A 16,074-nucleotide genomic window follows, 5' to 3' on the forward strand; every position below is an offset into this window, starting at 1 on the left:
GCTGAGGGAAGGACATGAATATAAGGCCTGAGGAGAGCACACTTTAGGGGAAAGGAGTGGAAGTCTGGGAGACAGCCACTCCAGTCAGCCTCTTAAATTGTCACAGGAGAGGATGAGGTAGTGCAAGTCTGAGAAACCAAAAGTCTCTGTGCTTGGAGTGTTACTCAGACATTAAAGTCTTATCATGGCCACAAATCTTCCCTGACTCCACCTTGCCTCCCTTTTGGGGATGAGGAGAATGATAAGAGAAACGGTTTTGTGTTTTGCACTGAGGGCTCATTCAGGAATCACGCTCTGCTTGGGCCAGCTTGGAACTGAAGGTTCATCCTTTGGAGTGAGAGTTTCCCAAAGACTTGAACTAAAGCCAGCCCTGTTAGGCAGAGCTGCAGCCAGGGGTCTTGACAGGATCCTCCTGTTCACACAACTCCATGTTTTGCTGTGATTTCTTGATTAATTTCTAGTATGCAACGGAGCATCTTCCTGATTTGAAAAGTCTTTTATGCCTAAGACTTCAGTGTGTCATTTCTTCAGCTGAGGCCAGGAGATTGCCCCACATGGAAGCCAAGAAGATGTCCCATGTTCCTGTGTGGCAGAGAGCCCTTCTGGAGAAGGCAGACAGCCTCTTGTAGTTTTCTGGCTGGAAACATCTCTGGTTCGTCACCTTGTACAACCAGCTGGTGCCAAAACCCTGCCTGGTGGATGCTTCTGAGCAGCTACTGCCTTCTATCATTCTAATCACAATAATTCAGCTTGTTTGTTGTCTGATTTAATGGAGGCTGAGGAGGAGATCATTTCCCAGGGCCCTCAGGGCAAAAATTCAGCTTCCTAGAGCTACATTTATTTTCTAACCCTCCCTCAGCCCTGGGGTGATCCCCTGGAAAGCATCTTGCAGGGGAGGTGTCTTCTGAAATACACCAAGACATTTGCAAGTTTGTTGTCTATACACCACTGAAATTCCTCTCCCTCGGGCACTTTTCTAGATCCCGAAAGCAACCAGTGTGCTCCTTCAGGCACCCAAGTATCACTGTTCAGGTGGCTGGTTTTCCCTGTTTCACATCCATGGAAGGAGATTCCACGTTCACATGTACTGCTGCTTGTGTGGTGTTTGCACCATTTTCTCTCACAAGCCTCTGGGGAAAGGGTAGGTGCTGGTTTTGTCTGACTCTCAGATGGAAATGCAAAGAACACCCAACAACACAAATAAGTTAAACTGCTAATTTCCAGGACATAATTACAACTGTTGGATTTGCTGCCTGACCTGAAAATAAAACTCCTCTTGCGAGGTTTCCTTGTTTTGGGGCTTTATTTATTTGTTTATGTCAAACAAAGCAAGTGAACAAGAGCCGTGCTACTGAGGAGGAGAGGATGGTTTGCCTGGTTTGTTTCCCTGTGTCCTGCCTGGATTCTGCTCAGCCAGTTGTGCCCCACACTGTGCCTTGGGAGGGGCATACTGGGCTAAATATATCTGTACTGCTTGTGAAATGCAGTATGGGGTGCTGCGTCATTTGGTGGAGTTTACTTGGAAACTAAGGTGGGAAGCCAGCTTTTATTTTCAGCCTTGGGTCAGATGCATTGGTCAGTTGTCTCACCCAGATTTTTAGTCTTGATCAGGAGTTTGTCCTTGCAAGACAGACATAAAACCTGCTCTCTAAATAAAAAGCCAAGCTCATTGCAGTGACAAAGTCACATTGGGGCACCCATATTTTTCTTGCTCAGCAACCAGATTTACAGTCTGAGAGGTTGTTCAGATAGATTACCTTGAAAGCAGCAATGAAAGTCATAGCTCAAATATCATGGCTTAATGAGCAGAGGAGCTGGTGTGATGCTGTGGGCTCTAAATATATCAGAAAGAACCCCAGCACTGGCAGCACACTGACAGCTGGAGACCTTGGGCTTTCACTGGTGGTGGAGCAGAAATGTAGCCTTCCACAAAATGTGTGAGGAACAGATGCAGCTTGGTGACTAAAGATGGCTTGGGTTTTGCAGTTTCTAGTTCTGCTTTTTGGCTTGTCTTCCCCTGCTCTTTCTGCTAGAGCAGTGGGAGTGATTTCAGGAGAAAGGAAGATATTCCTGGGGTGTGGAAGTGTGGAAGACACAGCCCACCTGAGCTCGCTGTGGTCTCTGCCACATCTGAATAACAGCAGCAGGGCACTGTGGCTGCATGGTGACATAAATCTGCTGGGCCTCTGGGGGACATAGTCAGGCAAACGAGTGGGTGGAAAGCCCTGCTCTTTCTCCATGAGCTCTCCAGGGTCACCTGCCTGCACATCTGACATGCTGCAGTCACATCTCTGGCAGCTGAATATGTTTTTCAGTCGTCTCCCTTATGCCACTGTAAGTGAGAGGAATGCCAGTATTGCTGTATGAGTGTCCTGCTGAAAAAGGAGGTGAGAAAACTCTTCAGTATAAGATTTTACATTTATCTAGGAGGACAGTAACTATGGGAATTAATTTCTGTCTGTGTAGTGCCTAGCACATTGGGGCCCCTGAATATTCCTGCAGCACAAGCCACACGTTGCAGACCAAAGCCACCCAGCTTTGCTGGCAGAGAGCTCGTGGCACTCCGGGGTCCTGGTCTAAAGTGAGAGATCCAAAGGCTCTGGAAGGGTCAAACTTCATGCTAATGGCAGTGAACGCTCCCAGATTTCACTTGGAGGATTCAGTTGTGAGGGTGAGGGCTGGGAACTGAGGTTTATGGGGTTAATCCAGCCTCTGTGACTTCTGGTAAGCCTGATTGGCTCCTTTCCTTAGTGGGCTTTACCTGGGCACTGATAGCTGTGAGCAGCTCAGAGTGCAAATGATTACAATTGCCATTTAAGCCAGCCCAAGTGTAGTTTATCCATTCTGTTACTCAGGAGTGTGAGAAAGCAGAGAAGTATTTCTCTTTACCTTCATTTGTGGGCTCTCTGTCTGGTCCTGCGTTTTGGCTGTCCATGGTTCATAGGAAGGTGGTAAGTAATTGATCAATACTGGCAGATATTGTAGAAGTTTGATAGCTTTCTGTCTCCTTGAGTTTCTTGTACTTTATTGCTTGGTGCCTTACAGTGTGTTCCAGCTGCTGTTTCAAATGCTGTGGGTGCAGACTTAATATTCATGGCTTTTCATATTGATGGCTTTTTATTCAACTATTATGTGACAATGGCAGTCTGCGTGATGTGTCAAAAAGATGCCTCTGTTAGGTGAGGAGGTGCCACATGGCAGTGTGTGTCTCACTTCAGATTATTAACTAAACCACAGCAGCATGCAATTAACCATTCAAAAATCAGTGTTGCTCCTGTGTGAAGTTTGCTCCTCTCTTACTTTCGCCTCAAGCCCTTTTCCCTGTGGCTGTCATTGCTGTGGATCTCCTCCTGACCAGGCATTTTGGCTGTCCCATGTCAGTGGGCAGGCTGCAGCCCAAGTGGGTTTGGAGAGCATCTGTGGACTGAAGTCTGGGGAAGGTGAAATTTGCTGAATCAGTCACTGTCCCTGCACAGAGGGCAGGCTGTGTGAAACCCAGTGATAATCCTGGGCTCATGAGGACAGAGCAAGGTTTTTGCCCTTCAGTAGTGTTGTTGATGCTCCAGCTGGAGTTTCTGTGTTACTCTGGGAATACTAAAGGGATGTGATGTGTATTTCAGTATGTTGATGTCCCCAGTCCCTAGGTCCTGCCTGCAAAGGGCAGCTGATCTTGGGATGCTCTGCCTGAGCTGCAGGTTCCCAGTCCTCTCTGCAAGGCAGTGCCAGCAGCTGTGGTGGGCAGGAAAAACCTGCCCCCTCCAGTGGTTCTGCCCCTTGTTCCAAGTGAGAGCATAAAGCTATGTCCCAGCAACCCCTGCTCTCCATTTGGCTTCCACATGGACCTCTCATTTTGGTGTCTTTAAGAGAACATCAGATGGGTTCAGGGCTGCTGGTTTGGGGAGCAATTCATTCAGCCATCCCAGCTGCCCATGGTCTTCCCTGACCTTGGTGGGCATTGATTCAAGGGGATGGGGCAAGAACAGAAAAGCAGCTTTGAGTCTGGAAAAAGCAGGGACAGAAAAGGAAATGAATAGGGATGTGGTAACCCAGATGGGATATGGCACAAGAGAAGGAAGGTTTGATCATCCACCCCAATATTGACACTGCTACCCTGGCGAGCCTGGCACAAAATCACATAAGCAGTGGGCAGTGGCGTGTGTGGAAGGAGGAGGGGATGTGGTGACACAGAAAATTAACTCCACTCCATGTGTTTTTCTCTGCTTTTTCTCATCCTGCAGAAAACAAAACGGGGCATAACTTTTTTTATTCTTCAGTCATTAATGAGCCATTGTTCCAGGAAAAAAAAAAAAAAAGAAAGAAAGCAAGCAGGGAGTCTTATCATGGGAGAAACTATCTTTCTCATGGGATATAAAACTTTGTGTGTAAATGGATCATCCTGGCACTGATGCTGATCCTGCCCAGGTCTGACTGTACAGTACTTAATGTAAAACACGTGATAATTCCTTCTGTAGTTGCAGTAGAAATCTCTCATTTCCTAAACAAGCGTGCTGTGTTCCTGTGTCCTGCTAAGCTGCTGCTGAGTGCCACCCCAGCAGCCCTGCCTGAGCTGCCTGCCTGCTTTGCTGGGTGGTTTGGAGCCCTTTGATGGCAGGCGCTATTTAATTATCAGTGGTGTTATGTTCCCAGAGCTCGCTACATGAAAGCAAAATACCGGCAGCCTGTAATTAATCTGAGCTAATGTGCCACTGTTTACACTCCATCTCGGAAACCAGACAGATGTAAGAAGACACCCAGCCTTCATCTGGGATCCTCCCAGGTTATTTCTGAGCTATCTTGGGAGAGCTGCGCTGTGTCTGCCCACCCCACAAGTCCCTCAGAAATGAGTACCTTTAACTTTTCTCGGGAATGAGTGGGAGACTTTGTTTCCTAGCAGAGAGCAGGGTTAATGCCTTTTTGCTGCCTTACCACAGCCGAGGCTGGCTGGCATGGGCTGGGAGCAAATAACTGCTGCATTAGTCGTGAATTCTGCAGTGTGAAAGGGTGAAACAGAACCACAGAATAATGAGGTTGGGAGAGACCTCTAAAATCATCGAGTCCAACCTATGCCTTAACACCTGAACTCAGAATCTGGACTACAGCACCAAGTGCCATGTCCAGCCTTTTTTTAAACACATCCAGAGGTGGTGATTCCACCATCTCTCTGGGAAGAGCATTCCAGTACTTTATTATTCTTTCAGTTAAAAATTTTTTTCCTAATATCCAGCCTATACCTGGCGTAGCTTGAGACTGTGTCCTCTGGTTCTGTCAGTGCTGCCCAGTGGAAGAGACCAAACCCACCTGTCTACAGCCTCGCTTCAGGAAGGCGTAGAGAGCAATAAGGTCACCTCTGAGCCTCCTCTCTGCAGGCTAAACAACCCCAGCTCCTTCAAACATTCCTCATACAGCTTGTGTTCCAAGCCCCTAACAAGCCCTGCTTCCTCTGTCTCTCCCCTGGCTTTGGCTGAGGAGGAGCCTGCTGGCCTTGGGGATGTGTGGGATCTCCTTGGTGGAAAGGCAAGCAATTCTCTGGATGTTAAAAATAAAATAGCATGCCTTCATTTCTGATCACCCTACAAGCGGTTCTCTGGGACTCCAGTCTTAAAAAGAAAATATCATGAGTTCATTTCTGATCACCCTGCTACAAATATTTAACAGAACAAGGTGATGAAAATGCCTGGAGGTGTGGAAAGACTGAAAAAGACTATGCATCCTTCATTAGAGTGAATAGTAATAAAAAGCAACATGACAGAAGTATATAAACTTAGAAGTACAGAGAAGTAAACCAGGCATTCCTCTGTATACTTTTATGTAATACAAGGTTTCCAATGAAATTGAAATTAAACATCTGACACACGGGAAGCTTATTTTTTTGTTACAGCACATAAATAATTGAGACTGAGAACATAGTAGAATGCAGAAAGGATTAGATATATGGATAAAAATCTTGCACACAGTTTATTAATTTTATTCTAGCTCATTTAGAAGGTGTGTGGGGCTTCCTTCTCCTGGACAGTCTTCCAGCTGTAGCCAGTTAAAAGCTCTTCCTGGCCCTATAAACCTCCAATGTCTTCCTGGGAGACATCTGGCAGTGGACACTAGCTTAGAGGAGTCACTGCCTAAGCCTTGCATTGAACATCTCTGCATTCAGTGATTACTGGGATCAGAGGTGGCCACAGCTTTCTAACCACCTGCAGGCTGAAATGTAGGATATGAGGCTGCTGTTTTTTTCCTTGTGGACTGTGGATTCAAGGTGACAGTTGCCTATCTTTTCTCCCCTGTCTGTGTTACTCTTTGCCAGCCATCTGCTCCAACGTTGTGGTGGGCAGGTGACCTCTGCAGGTCAGAGCTGCAGGAGATGTTCCATCATCAGAGCCTGTGCAGCTCCATCCTCTTGGGGAGCAGTGCATTTTAGGTGTTCTCATAGGCATCTTTTTTCAGCAGAGTGTTTCATTCAGATTCAGTCAGTTGTTAGCAGCTCAGTCATGTGGGGAAGGCTCATGCTGGATTTGACTTTTCTTGGTGGTGGATGTCTCTTTGGGCTCTGATTGTTTTCAGTGGACACTGATTTATCCACTGTGGTGCCTTCACACAGTACACTGGCACACTGTATGCCAGGGCATCCTGGGGGTGCCTGGGTCAGGCTCCCTGCTTCCACACCCCTGTATCTTGCTGGGTGATGCTGGCCAGCATCTCCGGCCTGGAGGGGATTAAGAGTTATAATATCCAGCAGATGGTGCTCAAAAACAGATATCCCAAATAATCAGGTACTACTGTACCTCTGCACTCCAATTCTTGGGCAGCAGAGTCCCAGTTCTTGGTGGCTGTGGCAGAGTGGGCTGGGAGGAGCAGACCTGGAGGGGGCTCAGGTGGTGCTGAAGACCTGGCACCCATGCAATAGCACTGAGGGGTGGGGGAGTGTTATTTTGGACTAGTTTATATCTGATCCCATGGATGTGGAGAATGCACAGAGTAGCCTCCTCAAGCATGGTCTGCTGTGCAGTTTCTTCCAGAGAGAATCCCATTTAGAGGCTCTAAGGCAGCTCAAAGTTGCAAACCACTTGCATGGGTGATGGGACTGGTGGGGGATTTGCTTCAGAGGTAACTCCCTATTTGACCTGCAGTGCTGATGTTCCCATGGCTGTCTCTGTGCTGGTAGTGGCCAGGTCTGCTGTGAGTCCCTGTCACCTGTGTTGAGCCAAGCCCTTTGCCACACAGAGTGCAGATCCTTTGGCTGCTCTCTGTTCCAGCCTAAACTGAGCTTATGCCTAAACTGAACTGAAACTGTCAGAGTGCATCTTTGTCAAAGCTTCCAAGTTTGATCATGTTTTTTGCTTGCCCAAGCTGCAAGATACAGTGCCAAACTGTACCTTGCTCCTGGTTGTGCTGAGAAGAGTCACAAACCTTTTGGTGAACCTTTCAGTGAACCTTCAGCAAGCTTGTGCCAAATCTCAGATCCAGTGTTTTTCAGACTGTGTGTTGTAAATGTCACATGGCTCCAAAATGGAGTCCTCGGCACAAATGTAAAATGTGATCAGAACCCTGGGATTAGGGAAGGAGGAGAGGACAAATTTTTCTTCAGGTAATTATAGGCAGCTGAGTTGCCTGTGGAAAAAACCTCCTGCTAATGCTCAGCACCTTTTGAGAATTTCTTGTAGAGTAGGCATCACTGAACTCCCTCACATCAAAGGGGAAAATACCTGTCTGGTCCTTAATCCAAGGCTCTCTTGGATTAAAGAAAGATCATAGGTCTTGATTATATCAAATCCAAAGACTTAATTTCTTTCTTTACAAATCTTCCTTATTTTCCCTAATGCCTTTTCTACTGACAGAAGCCCCAGAATGTTTAATCAGTGTGCCTAATTAATAATGCCGTCTCACATAATTCACCTTTATGGCCCTCTCTTACATGGGGTTTTCCACCAGTGTCTTTCAGTGCATTTTACAGAAGAGATTCTTCTCATGCTCTCCCTTTTTCACGTGGGGAAAGCAAGGGAGAGGAAAAGGTAGGAGTGACCTGCTTAGGTCATGCAGCCAACCAAAGGTGGGGTCAGCAATAAAATCCCAGGTTCTTAGTTTTGGGCAGTGCTGGGGCTGTTCCTCCAAGGCTCAGGTGGCATTTAGGAGTGGGTGAAACACAGCAGCCATGGAAGCAATCCAGGACAGAGCAGGGTGGAAGGCAGCAATGTAATTACGCACACAGCGAGCAGTCACGTCGCCAAATGCCAGTGTTTGTGCAAAGCTTGGTGTTGGCTTTACCAACCACCAGCCTGGTCAGGCACCCATTTATTTCCTCTGAGAGACAACAGGTCAGTGCCCTCGGCATGGTGCTGGAGCACTGGGGCAGCATTGACTCAGAGGAAGGAGCTGTGCTGCCTGAGTCACCCACATGGCTTCCTGGAGCACCCTGGTGTCCCTGGAGCACCCTGGGGACCCAGGGCTGCCAGCCTGCTGAGGTCAGCTGAAAGCATCACCTGAAGTGGTCTGGTTGCAGTTAAATGAAAAGAGATACTGAAAAAAACACATCTCACTCTAAGGGCTAGAAAGGTGATGGGGTTTTATTTCAGGGTGGGTGTTTTTTTTTGTTTGTTTGGGTTTTTTTTGTTTTTTTTTTTTTTTTTTTAAAGTTAAGTTTCCCCCCCCCCCCCCCCCGCCGGGAAAAAAAAAAAAAAAAAACCTTCTTTAACTAATTTGGTAATAATAGTACAGTTTCAAAAGTACTTGTTTAGCTAGTGCTGACTATATGCTTACACAGCTACCTCTGGCCTGGGAAAGATTGAAACCACAATGGCTAAGTATAGAGGCCTCTAAAATATCTTCATATATGCAGTGCCTGAGTACACAAACAGAACTGCTCTCTCTTCTGTCTACAGGAGCAATATTTTCCATAGGATTTGTATTGAGAGAGGTTTTCCCCCTGCATATTTTTTAAAATAAAGCTCCTCTAGAAATGTATCCATGTGCTGAGTCCTATTCCATGGCCACATTCAGCCTGATACAAGAAATATAATCTGTTCCTGTTTCATTCTGTGCTGCAGCAGACTCTTGATTTGGAATGGTTTTTTAATTCTTTTTCTTTGTTGTGTTGGGTGGGGTTTTTCTTTTACTTTTTAAGAAAGTGGGGAACTATTGCCAGGATTTCAGCCTTAGCTTTTGAGAACAGCTCATGCATAAAGGTGAGGTGCTCCCATCCTTGAAGTGTGTAGGATCTGTGGACTGAGTGACCAGAGCTGTGTTAGGTGCATTCACCTCTGCAGAGAAAGCACATCTGTGTGCAGTGTGACACTTGCTGCTGGGATGAGCTCCTCTCTGCAGCCTGTTTTCTGGAGTCTGAATCTGTGTCTCTCTTGGAGCCTGACCTCCAGCTTCTCTGCGTGCCTCCTTTTGAGCCTGTGACTTAAACTGCCTGCAGTTTTTGGGTGGTTGTGGGCAAAGCAGTTTTTCTGTTCCTGCGCTGTGAGTGTGATACCTCAAGTATGTCCTGCCAGTTCCCAGCTGTGGGCTGGATTTGCACTGACACAACATATTCTTGGTAAATGACAGATTTCTCTGAGCTGGGCTCCTCGCTCTGCACGTCGCTTTAGGCAGTGCGTGACAGTGACATGGTTCTGGTGGAAGCCAGGAGCTGGTAGGAGCGGCACAGTGAGTGCATGCCCAAATTATGTGCTCCAGGGAGCAACACCTGGTGCATGAGACATGCAAATGTTGCATAGGTGGTCCTCAGACACTTGTAGATTCTTCTGTGGTGATTATCTGTCCTGGCTCTGGATCCTCTGCTGGCACACCAGCGACCCTGGAAACTCCCCAGCTTTCATAATAAGAATAACTTGTCCTTCATTTCTGAAAACTGCAGCTTCTTTAAATGTTCGTAACAATTTGCAGCTGAACATATAGACAGTCCTTTCAACACCAAGCCTCTGACAGAGCACAGCTCCAGAGCAGTAACTGCAGATGTGTTTTGAAACCCTTCTGTCTGCAGGGCTCATTCTTTAGGGAAGTGGCACAGATGGGACAGAAACGAGCATGTGACAAGTTGTATTTCCATTCTAATATATACCTTAACAATATTATAATATTGAAACATAAGAAATCTTTGTAACATCCCAGTGAGGTAAATCTCTTTTCATTGTCAGGATTCTCGTTTCAGCTCTTGTGGGACACAAATACTCTTGAGGATAGTAATAGTTTCCAGACATGTTTATCATACATTTAGAAATCCACTTGTACAGTGCAGCTTGATAATTGGGCTCTTCACAAGGCTGACTGAAGCATCTGAGGTGCATCTGCAGGGAGCTGAGTGCGAGGACTCAGGGAAAGGAGTGTTCATCCAGGACGGAAGAGGCTGTCTGAAACAGAAAACTCAACTTTTTTCTGTTGCCAGTTGTGGAGATCATTAAAATACAGTTTAATCTGGGGAAAAAAAATTAAAATATTTGAGGTAGATAGGGAGAAAAATTATTAGAAGTGGTTGAGTAAGGGGGCAGCAGGCTATATACAGGTAAGAGAAACCCTTTTCAGAAATGATCCAAGTATGTATGATCCTACCTCTGTGCAGAATTTGGATACTGATCTCTGGGAGTCCATGGTGTTTCAGTGATACTGTATGCAGGGCTTTTCAAGGTTATCTGTGGACAGCAGACTTTGTATAAGCAGAAGGACTTAGGGCTCCAGCAGCAAGGCTCACCAGTGGTGCTTGAGAACAGCAGGCTGGGGGAGATCTGCTTCCTTGGAGGTAGCAAAGGATGGCTCTTCTGTGGCACTCTGCACAGTGCTCCCTTTATTTGGGTGAGAAGTTGGGGCTGGAGCTGCTGTTACACTTCTAGTGCCACTAGTGAGTCACACAGGTCACATCCTATGCTACTCCTTACTGGTGACTGTGCATTCCTTATCTTGGGATTTCACAGGCTGTCTTGGAGAGCAGACTCAGAGAGTATCTCAAAGAGTATCAGCCTTAATGAGCAATTTTGAGCAGGATTGGCCATTTGTCTTTTTATCTCACTGTCTTTAAATCCTGCAGAAACAGTGTTCATGTGGGTGGAGATAATGAGGTAGAGAGGGGCAAAAAACCTGATCCAAGAAAAAACCAAAACAAAGCCAAATGACATTTAGGCAGCATTCAAAATTGCAAAATCAAAATCCCCAGCTTAGGCACCACCTAGCTCCTGGAGGCATCATAATTCCACAAATACCGCATTTGACTTTTTCTCTGTGCTTGTCTAGGGTTTTAAAATTATTTCTGGTTTGACACCCCTCGGGTGCTGAGTTTTTTACTTAAATACCTGCCCCAAGTGCTTGAGTCTGACCACCATCCAGAAAGCATCTGCATCCTGCCCAGGTGCTTTTAGAGCACACGCAGGCACAATAAGATCAAAAAGCTCCAGTGGCAGCAGCTGCCACTTAGTTTTGAAACATCTTACACAGGAAAGCTGGGGGATCACAGCCTGCTTCTCCATTTATCCAGCAGCTGCTTTGTGCCACCTGCTGAGAGGTCTTCAGCCATTGCTTCCTTCACATGTTTTGTTTCTTGCTCCAAGTCTGGAATTATCATCCACACTGTAGAGTGGCTTCCATGGGAACAGTGAAGAGTAGCCCTTTTTCCTGTGGTTGGTTTGTGCCTTCTCCAGATGGGATGAGTTGGAAGTGAAGGGAGGCAGGGATTAAAGCAGGTCTCCCGCTTCCTTAGGCTACTGTTGGGAAGCAGGGAGCATCGCTGCTCCCTCTGGCTATGGCTCACCTGCTCTTAGGCAAGTGGGAATGTGGCAATTTGATGGAAGAGGAGCAGCACCTGATTTTGGGCCAGGTGTGAGTGCAGGCAGCTCCTGGGAGCTCTGAGCAAGGCACAGAGCCCCTCGGACACGAGGGCCAGCAGTGTGCTGACATGACTGGCTCTGTGCCTGGCATGGAGTTGTTTTGGATCCTTGGTGGTGTAGGACTGTTCTCAGAGGCCACTGAAGCACCGAGGACCCCAATGCCAGGATCCACCCTTGGAGCAGAGCCCTCAAAAGCTGGGTGTTACAGTGTGCACATCTTCTGTGCCAAGTCTTTTTTGGAGCCTGCTGCAAGTAACTTGTGTAAGACCTCCTACATAATGGCCTTGCAGAGCCAAAGCCCAGCCTGTCCAATGGACCTCATCCCTCCTGGCTCCTTGATTTTTCAGTTCACTGAGGCTCAGGGGTCTGGAATAGTTTGCTTTTTCTCAAGCTTTTCTTTTTAAAAAAAAAAATCTCAGAGTGTTGCTTCTGTGGAAAAGCACTTCTGTTCATTGCATGCTGCTGGAGTGGGACTGATCTAACCTGGAGTCTGGGATCTGTCCTGTGAGACAGAGAGGAGGCAAGCTGCCCAGCCAAGCCCTGGCTTTGCTGGATCCAGCTGCAGTGGTTTAGGTTTCTGGCTGAGACCATCTGAAAGCAGCACAGAGCAGAGCACAAAGAGAGGGAGGGTCGTAAGTACCGCCATTCTCTCCTGATAATCCCTTAAAAAATAATTGCAGGCCTAAACCTCTGGCCTCCAGCAAATTTTCCACTCGATTAGAGGCTTTTGTGAAGCTGGGGAAAGGGACACGCAGACTTGCACATTGTGCCGCTGCCCGAAACTTCCAGCTGGGATTTTTTCCATCAAAAGGGGATTTTAGTAAAACCATTATAAGGGGCTTAGTCACAGAAAAGCAGTTGAGCTGAGACAGGGGTAGATTAGCTTTAACATGCTTGTTTTTGGCACTGGGGATAGGGTGGAAGTTACACCCGGCCGCTCACATGCAGCCTCCCCTGTCCCACTGACTCCTTGGCAGGTGTGGCTGGGAGATATTTCCCCATCTTCCCCTTGATTGTCCCCCTGCTCGCTGCATTTGAGCCCAGGGGAGGTGAGGGGAAGGCAGTAGGCAGCCCTGGCACCAGCCCCTGTGTTCTGCAGTCTGGGTGTGGGGAGCAAAATCTCTGTTGCCTTCAGTGTGGTCTGGGCAAGTCTGTGCTAATGGACAGGTGACTCTGGGGAGGGGAGAGAGTGACAGGAGACAGCATGGGCAGCCTTAGGGACCGTGTGGTGCCTTTGATCCACATGGGTGGTCCCTGCTCAGGGACAGTCCTGGTGGAGATGTCCAGGGAGCAGCCGGAGGGCTGCAGGCAGAGCAGTACCTGTTGTTGTGCTGGGACATGTCCCTGCAGGGCTGGCAGCTCTGCGTTTGTAGGGTCAGACTGGCCATTGCCTGCAATAAAAGCTGCGACAGCTGAGGAGTTTGCACAGAGAGAGAGAGAGGGATGGATTCTTGGAGGGTCCCTGCTGCTGAGAGCTCTTCCACAGCCCACACTTGTACACCAGGGTTTCCAGGCTGCTGAGTGAGTCTGGTGTGGAAGACTAGGAAGATGTTCCTTGTCCTGACCCTCCCTCTCCAGGACTTCCTTAGGCTGGAATTTTTGCTGCTCCAAGTGGCAGAAACCAGCAGGACTGGAGATGGAAGGGGTGGATGCCAGGCACTGTTTGGTCACACATGGATCTGGGACATCACCTTAGTCAAGTTGTTTCCACCTCTCTTCCCCCATTAGTGCTGATTTTCCCTTTTTGATGTCTGTGTATGTAATGAGTCTGCAGAAGCTAATTATTAAAGTTCTGTAAATTATAAGGTGTAGTTGCTTCTGAAAAAGACACCATCACTGTACCTGTGGCAGCAGTATGAGAGCTGGATAAAAAAGACCAAAAAAAAGAAGCTGTCAAGCTATTGATGTCAAGAGATGGAGTTTTAGGGCAGAAGTGCTAAGTTTAGGATAGGCAGTTTCCAGGGGGCAGCTCTTCAGGCTGAGGTGTGAAGTTCTTGCATGATGGGGAGCATTGATGCACATTCCAGCATAAGAAGATGAACCTGATGGAGCAAGTCCAGAGGAGGGCCATGGAAGTGATCAGAGAGCTGGAGCATTTCTGTGAAGACAGCCTGAGAGAATAGGAGTTGTTCAGTCAGGAGAAAGGCAAGCTCTGGGGAGGCCTTGAAGCATTTTCCAGTAGCTAGATGGCCTGCAAGAAAGCTGGAAAGGGAGTTCTGACCAGGACATGCAGTGATGGGACAAGGGAGGATGGCTTTAAACTGAGAGGTTGGGTTTAGATTGCTTACCAGGAAGAAAGTCTTTATTGTGAGGATGCTGAGGCCCTGGAACAGGTTACCTGGAGAAGCTGTGGATGCTCTATCCCTGGAAGTGTTCAAGGCCAGGCTGGATCAGGCTTTAAGCAGCTGTTTCATAGCAGAAGGTGTTCCAGCCCATGGCAGGGGGATTGGAACTAGATGATCTTTAAGATCACTTCCAACCCAAACCATTCACTGGTTCTATGACTGACTCCCAGTTCAGCTATGCCAAGTGTGGCTTTCCAGTTCGGTTTATGGTGCAGGACCCTTCACCATCACCAAACGCTGATAGCGGTGATGATGACGCGCAGCCTGAAGCTCCCCATCCCTTTGCACCTCCCGCCTCTGACCCGCCGTGCTGGTTCGTGCCCGGGGCTGAACGGGGTGAGCCCTTCAGTCCATCCGATTTCTCGCAGGCCCCGCTTGGCGCCACGGGAGGCCCTTGGGAGCCGCGTGCGGGCTCGGTGCGGGCTCGGTGCGGGCTCGGTGCGGCTCCCGCGGTGCGGGGCCGGCCGCGCGCTGCACCCGCGGGGAGCCGGCAGCGCCGCTCCGGGCATCGATGGGATGGGAACGGGATCGGGATGAGGATGCGCCACCCAGCCCGTGGGACTGCCAGCACCACAGGCAGCAGCGTGGTCTCCATCTGTTGTTCTGGTTTTCCTGGGTGTTAGGCAGACGAGCGGCCCGAGGGATCTCGTTATCCCCGTCACCTCGGGTCAGTTTGCATAGGGTGCCTTGGCCGAGCGGATGGAGATGTGCCAGAGTCAGGCATTGCATCCCTGGCAGCTGCAGGAGCCCGGGGGGGCAGAGGAAACCGGCTCACCTGTGGTATGACTGCCTCGCAAGACTTCTACCCAGTGTGTGGCAGGAGGGGTTTATGGCGCTGAACGATGCACCTGGCCCACGCTGAAGCTGGGGAGCCAGGACTGCCACCGCAGCTGCCACCAAGGGAGAATAATGGCAGGGATTTCTTGGCATTTCAGCTCACTGAACAAGGAGAGAGGCTGCTGGCTGCAGAGCTGTGATGCTGTGTGCCCCTGTGATGCTGTGTGCCAACTGCCAAATCCCTAAAGACATCCAAAGTTTGTAAAGCTGGGACTTTTGGGGGGAGAAAGAGGCAAAGGAGAGGGAGGAACGGGACCGAGCTCAGATAAAATTTGTTAGGGATTTTTTTTTTTTTTTTTTTTTTTTTTTTTTTTCCCAGAGCTGGGAGGGGAAATTGCTTCATCATGAAATCACTAGACTGTGCCCAGAGAAACAAGACTCAGAGGAAGGAAAATAACTAGGAGGAGGTTCCCATTTCTAGATCTGGGTTAGTTTCTGTAGCAGAATATGAGTTTGGTTTATGTCTCAGTAACCCTGTCATGTGGAAACACTTGCTCAGGGCATGTGTCCAGTCACTGGTACTAAACTTTTGACACCTTGTCTAAGAAACACCACACATTTTAGGAAATTTTTTTGGAAAATCCCATTTCCATTCATCTTGCAGGGACAGATCAGACTCAGATCTTTCAAAATCTCCATCACGCGATTTCAGTTTGGGCTGTCATTGAGCTAGTGCATATGGTAAATGTAATTAAATAAGGGGGAGAAGCACTAACATCTCTGCCAAATGTGGCTGGAGGCTTAAGTTCTGGCACAGGAGCCTGGTGAACCCTCTCCAGCTCTTTCTTTCGTGCAGCTTGGGGCTGGGGAATTGAGCAGGACGGCCTGGCTGGCTGGCCACGGTGGGGAGTGTCAGTGCAGCCCAGCCAGCAGCTCTGGCGCGGGGCCTCGCTGATGTCCTGAGGGGTCCAGCCCGCACCACCCAGTCGAGTTTATCCATCTAGTTTTTTCCTCCACAGAAAGCACTGTTAAAGAGCTGCTAGCTGAAAGAGTGGCATTTAAAGGTAGAGGAGGGAGAGAGAGAAAACAAAAACCGGTTCCCTTTGCCAGGAGCATCCCACATGCATACGTAGCGAGGCTGCCAG

General features: G+C 48.3%; 1 protein-coding gene across 3 annotated transcripts in view; it reads left to right on the forward strand.

Annotated features, from left to right (window-relative positions):
* The window catches only part of WNT5B (Wnt family member 5B), a 67,819-nt gene that overhangs the window by 11,354 nt on the left and 40,391 nt on the right, over positions 1-16,074 (forward strand). The window contains exons 1-2 of one of the 3 annotated variants that reach the window (XM_041398571.1): positions 2,349-2,387; positions 2,856-2,951. The exons of the other annotated variants lie outside the window; for them this stretch is intronic. Of the exons in view, the coding sequence (XP_041254505.1) occupies positions 2,364-2,387; positions 2,856-2,951 (120 nt within the window). The 5' untranslated portion in view covers positions 2,349-2,363. Of the gene's footprint in view, positions 1-2,348; positions 2,388-2,855; positions 2,952-16,074 lie in introns of those variants that run through there. 3 annotated transcript variants of the gene reach the window in all.

The sequence above is a fragment of the Onychostruthus taczanowskii genome, unplaced genomic scaffold (assembly GCF_017590055.1).
Source record: "Onychostruthus taczanowskii isolate IOZ18803 unplaced genomic scaffold, ASM1759005v1 scaffold15, whole genome shotgun sequence".
Lineage (NCBI taxonomy): Eukaryota > Metazoa > Chordata > Aves > Passeriformes > Passeridae > Onychostruthus > Onychostruthus taczanowskii.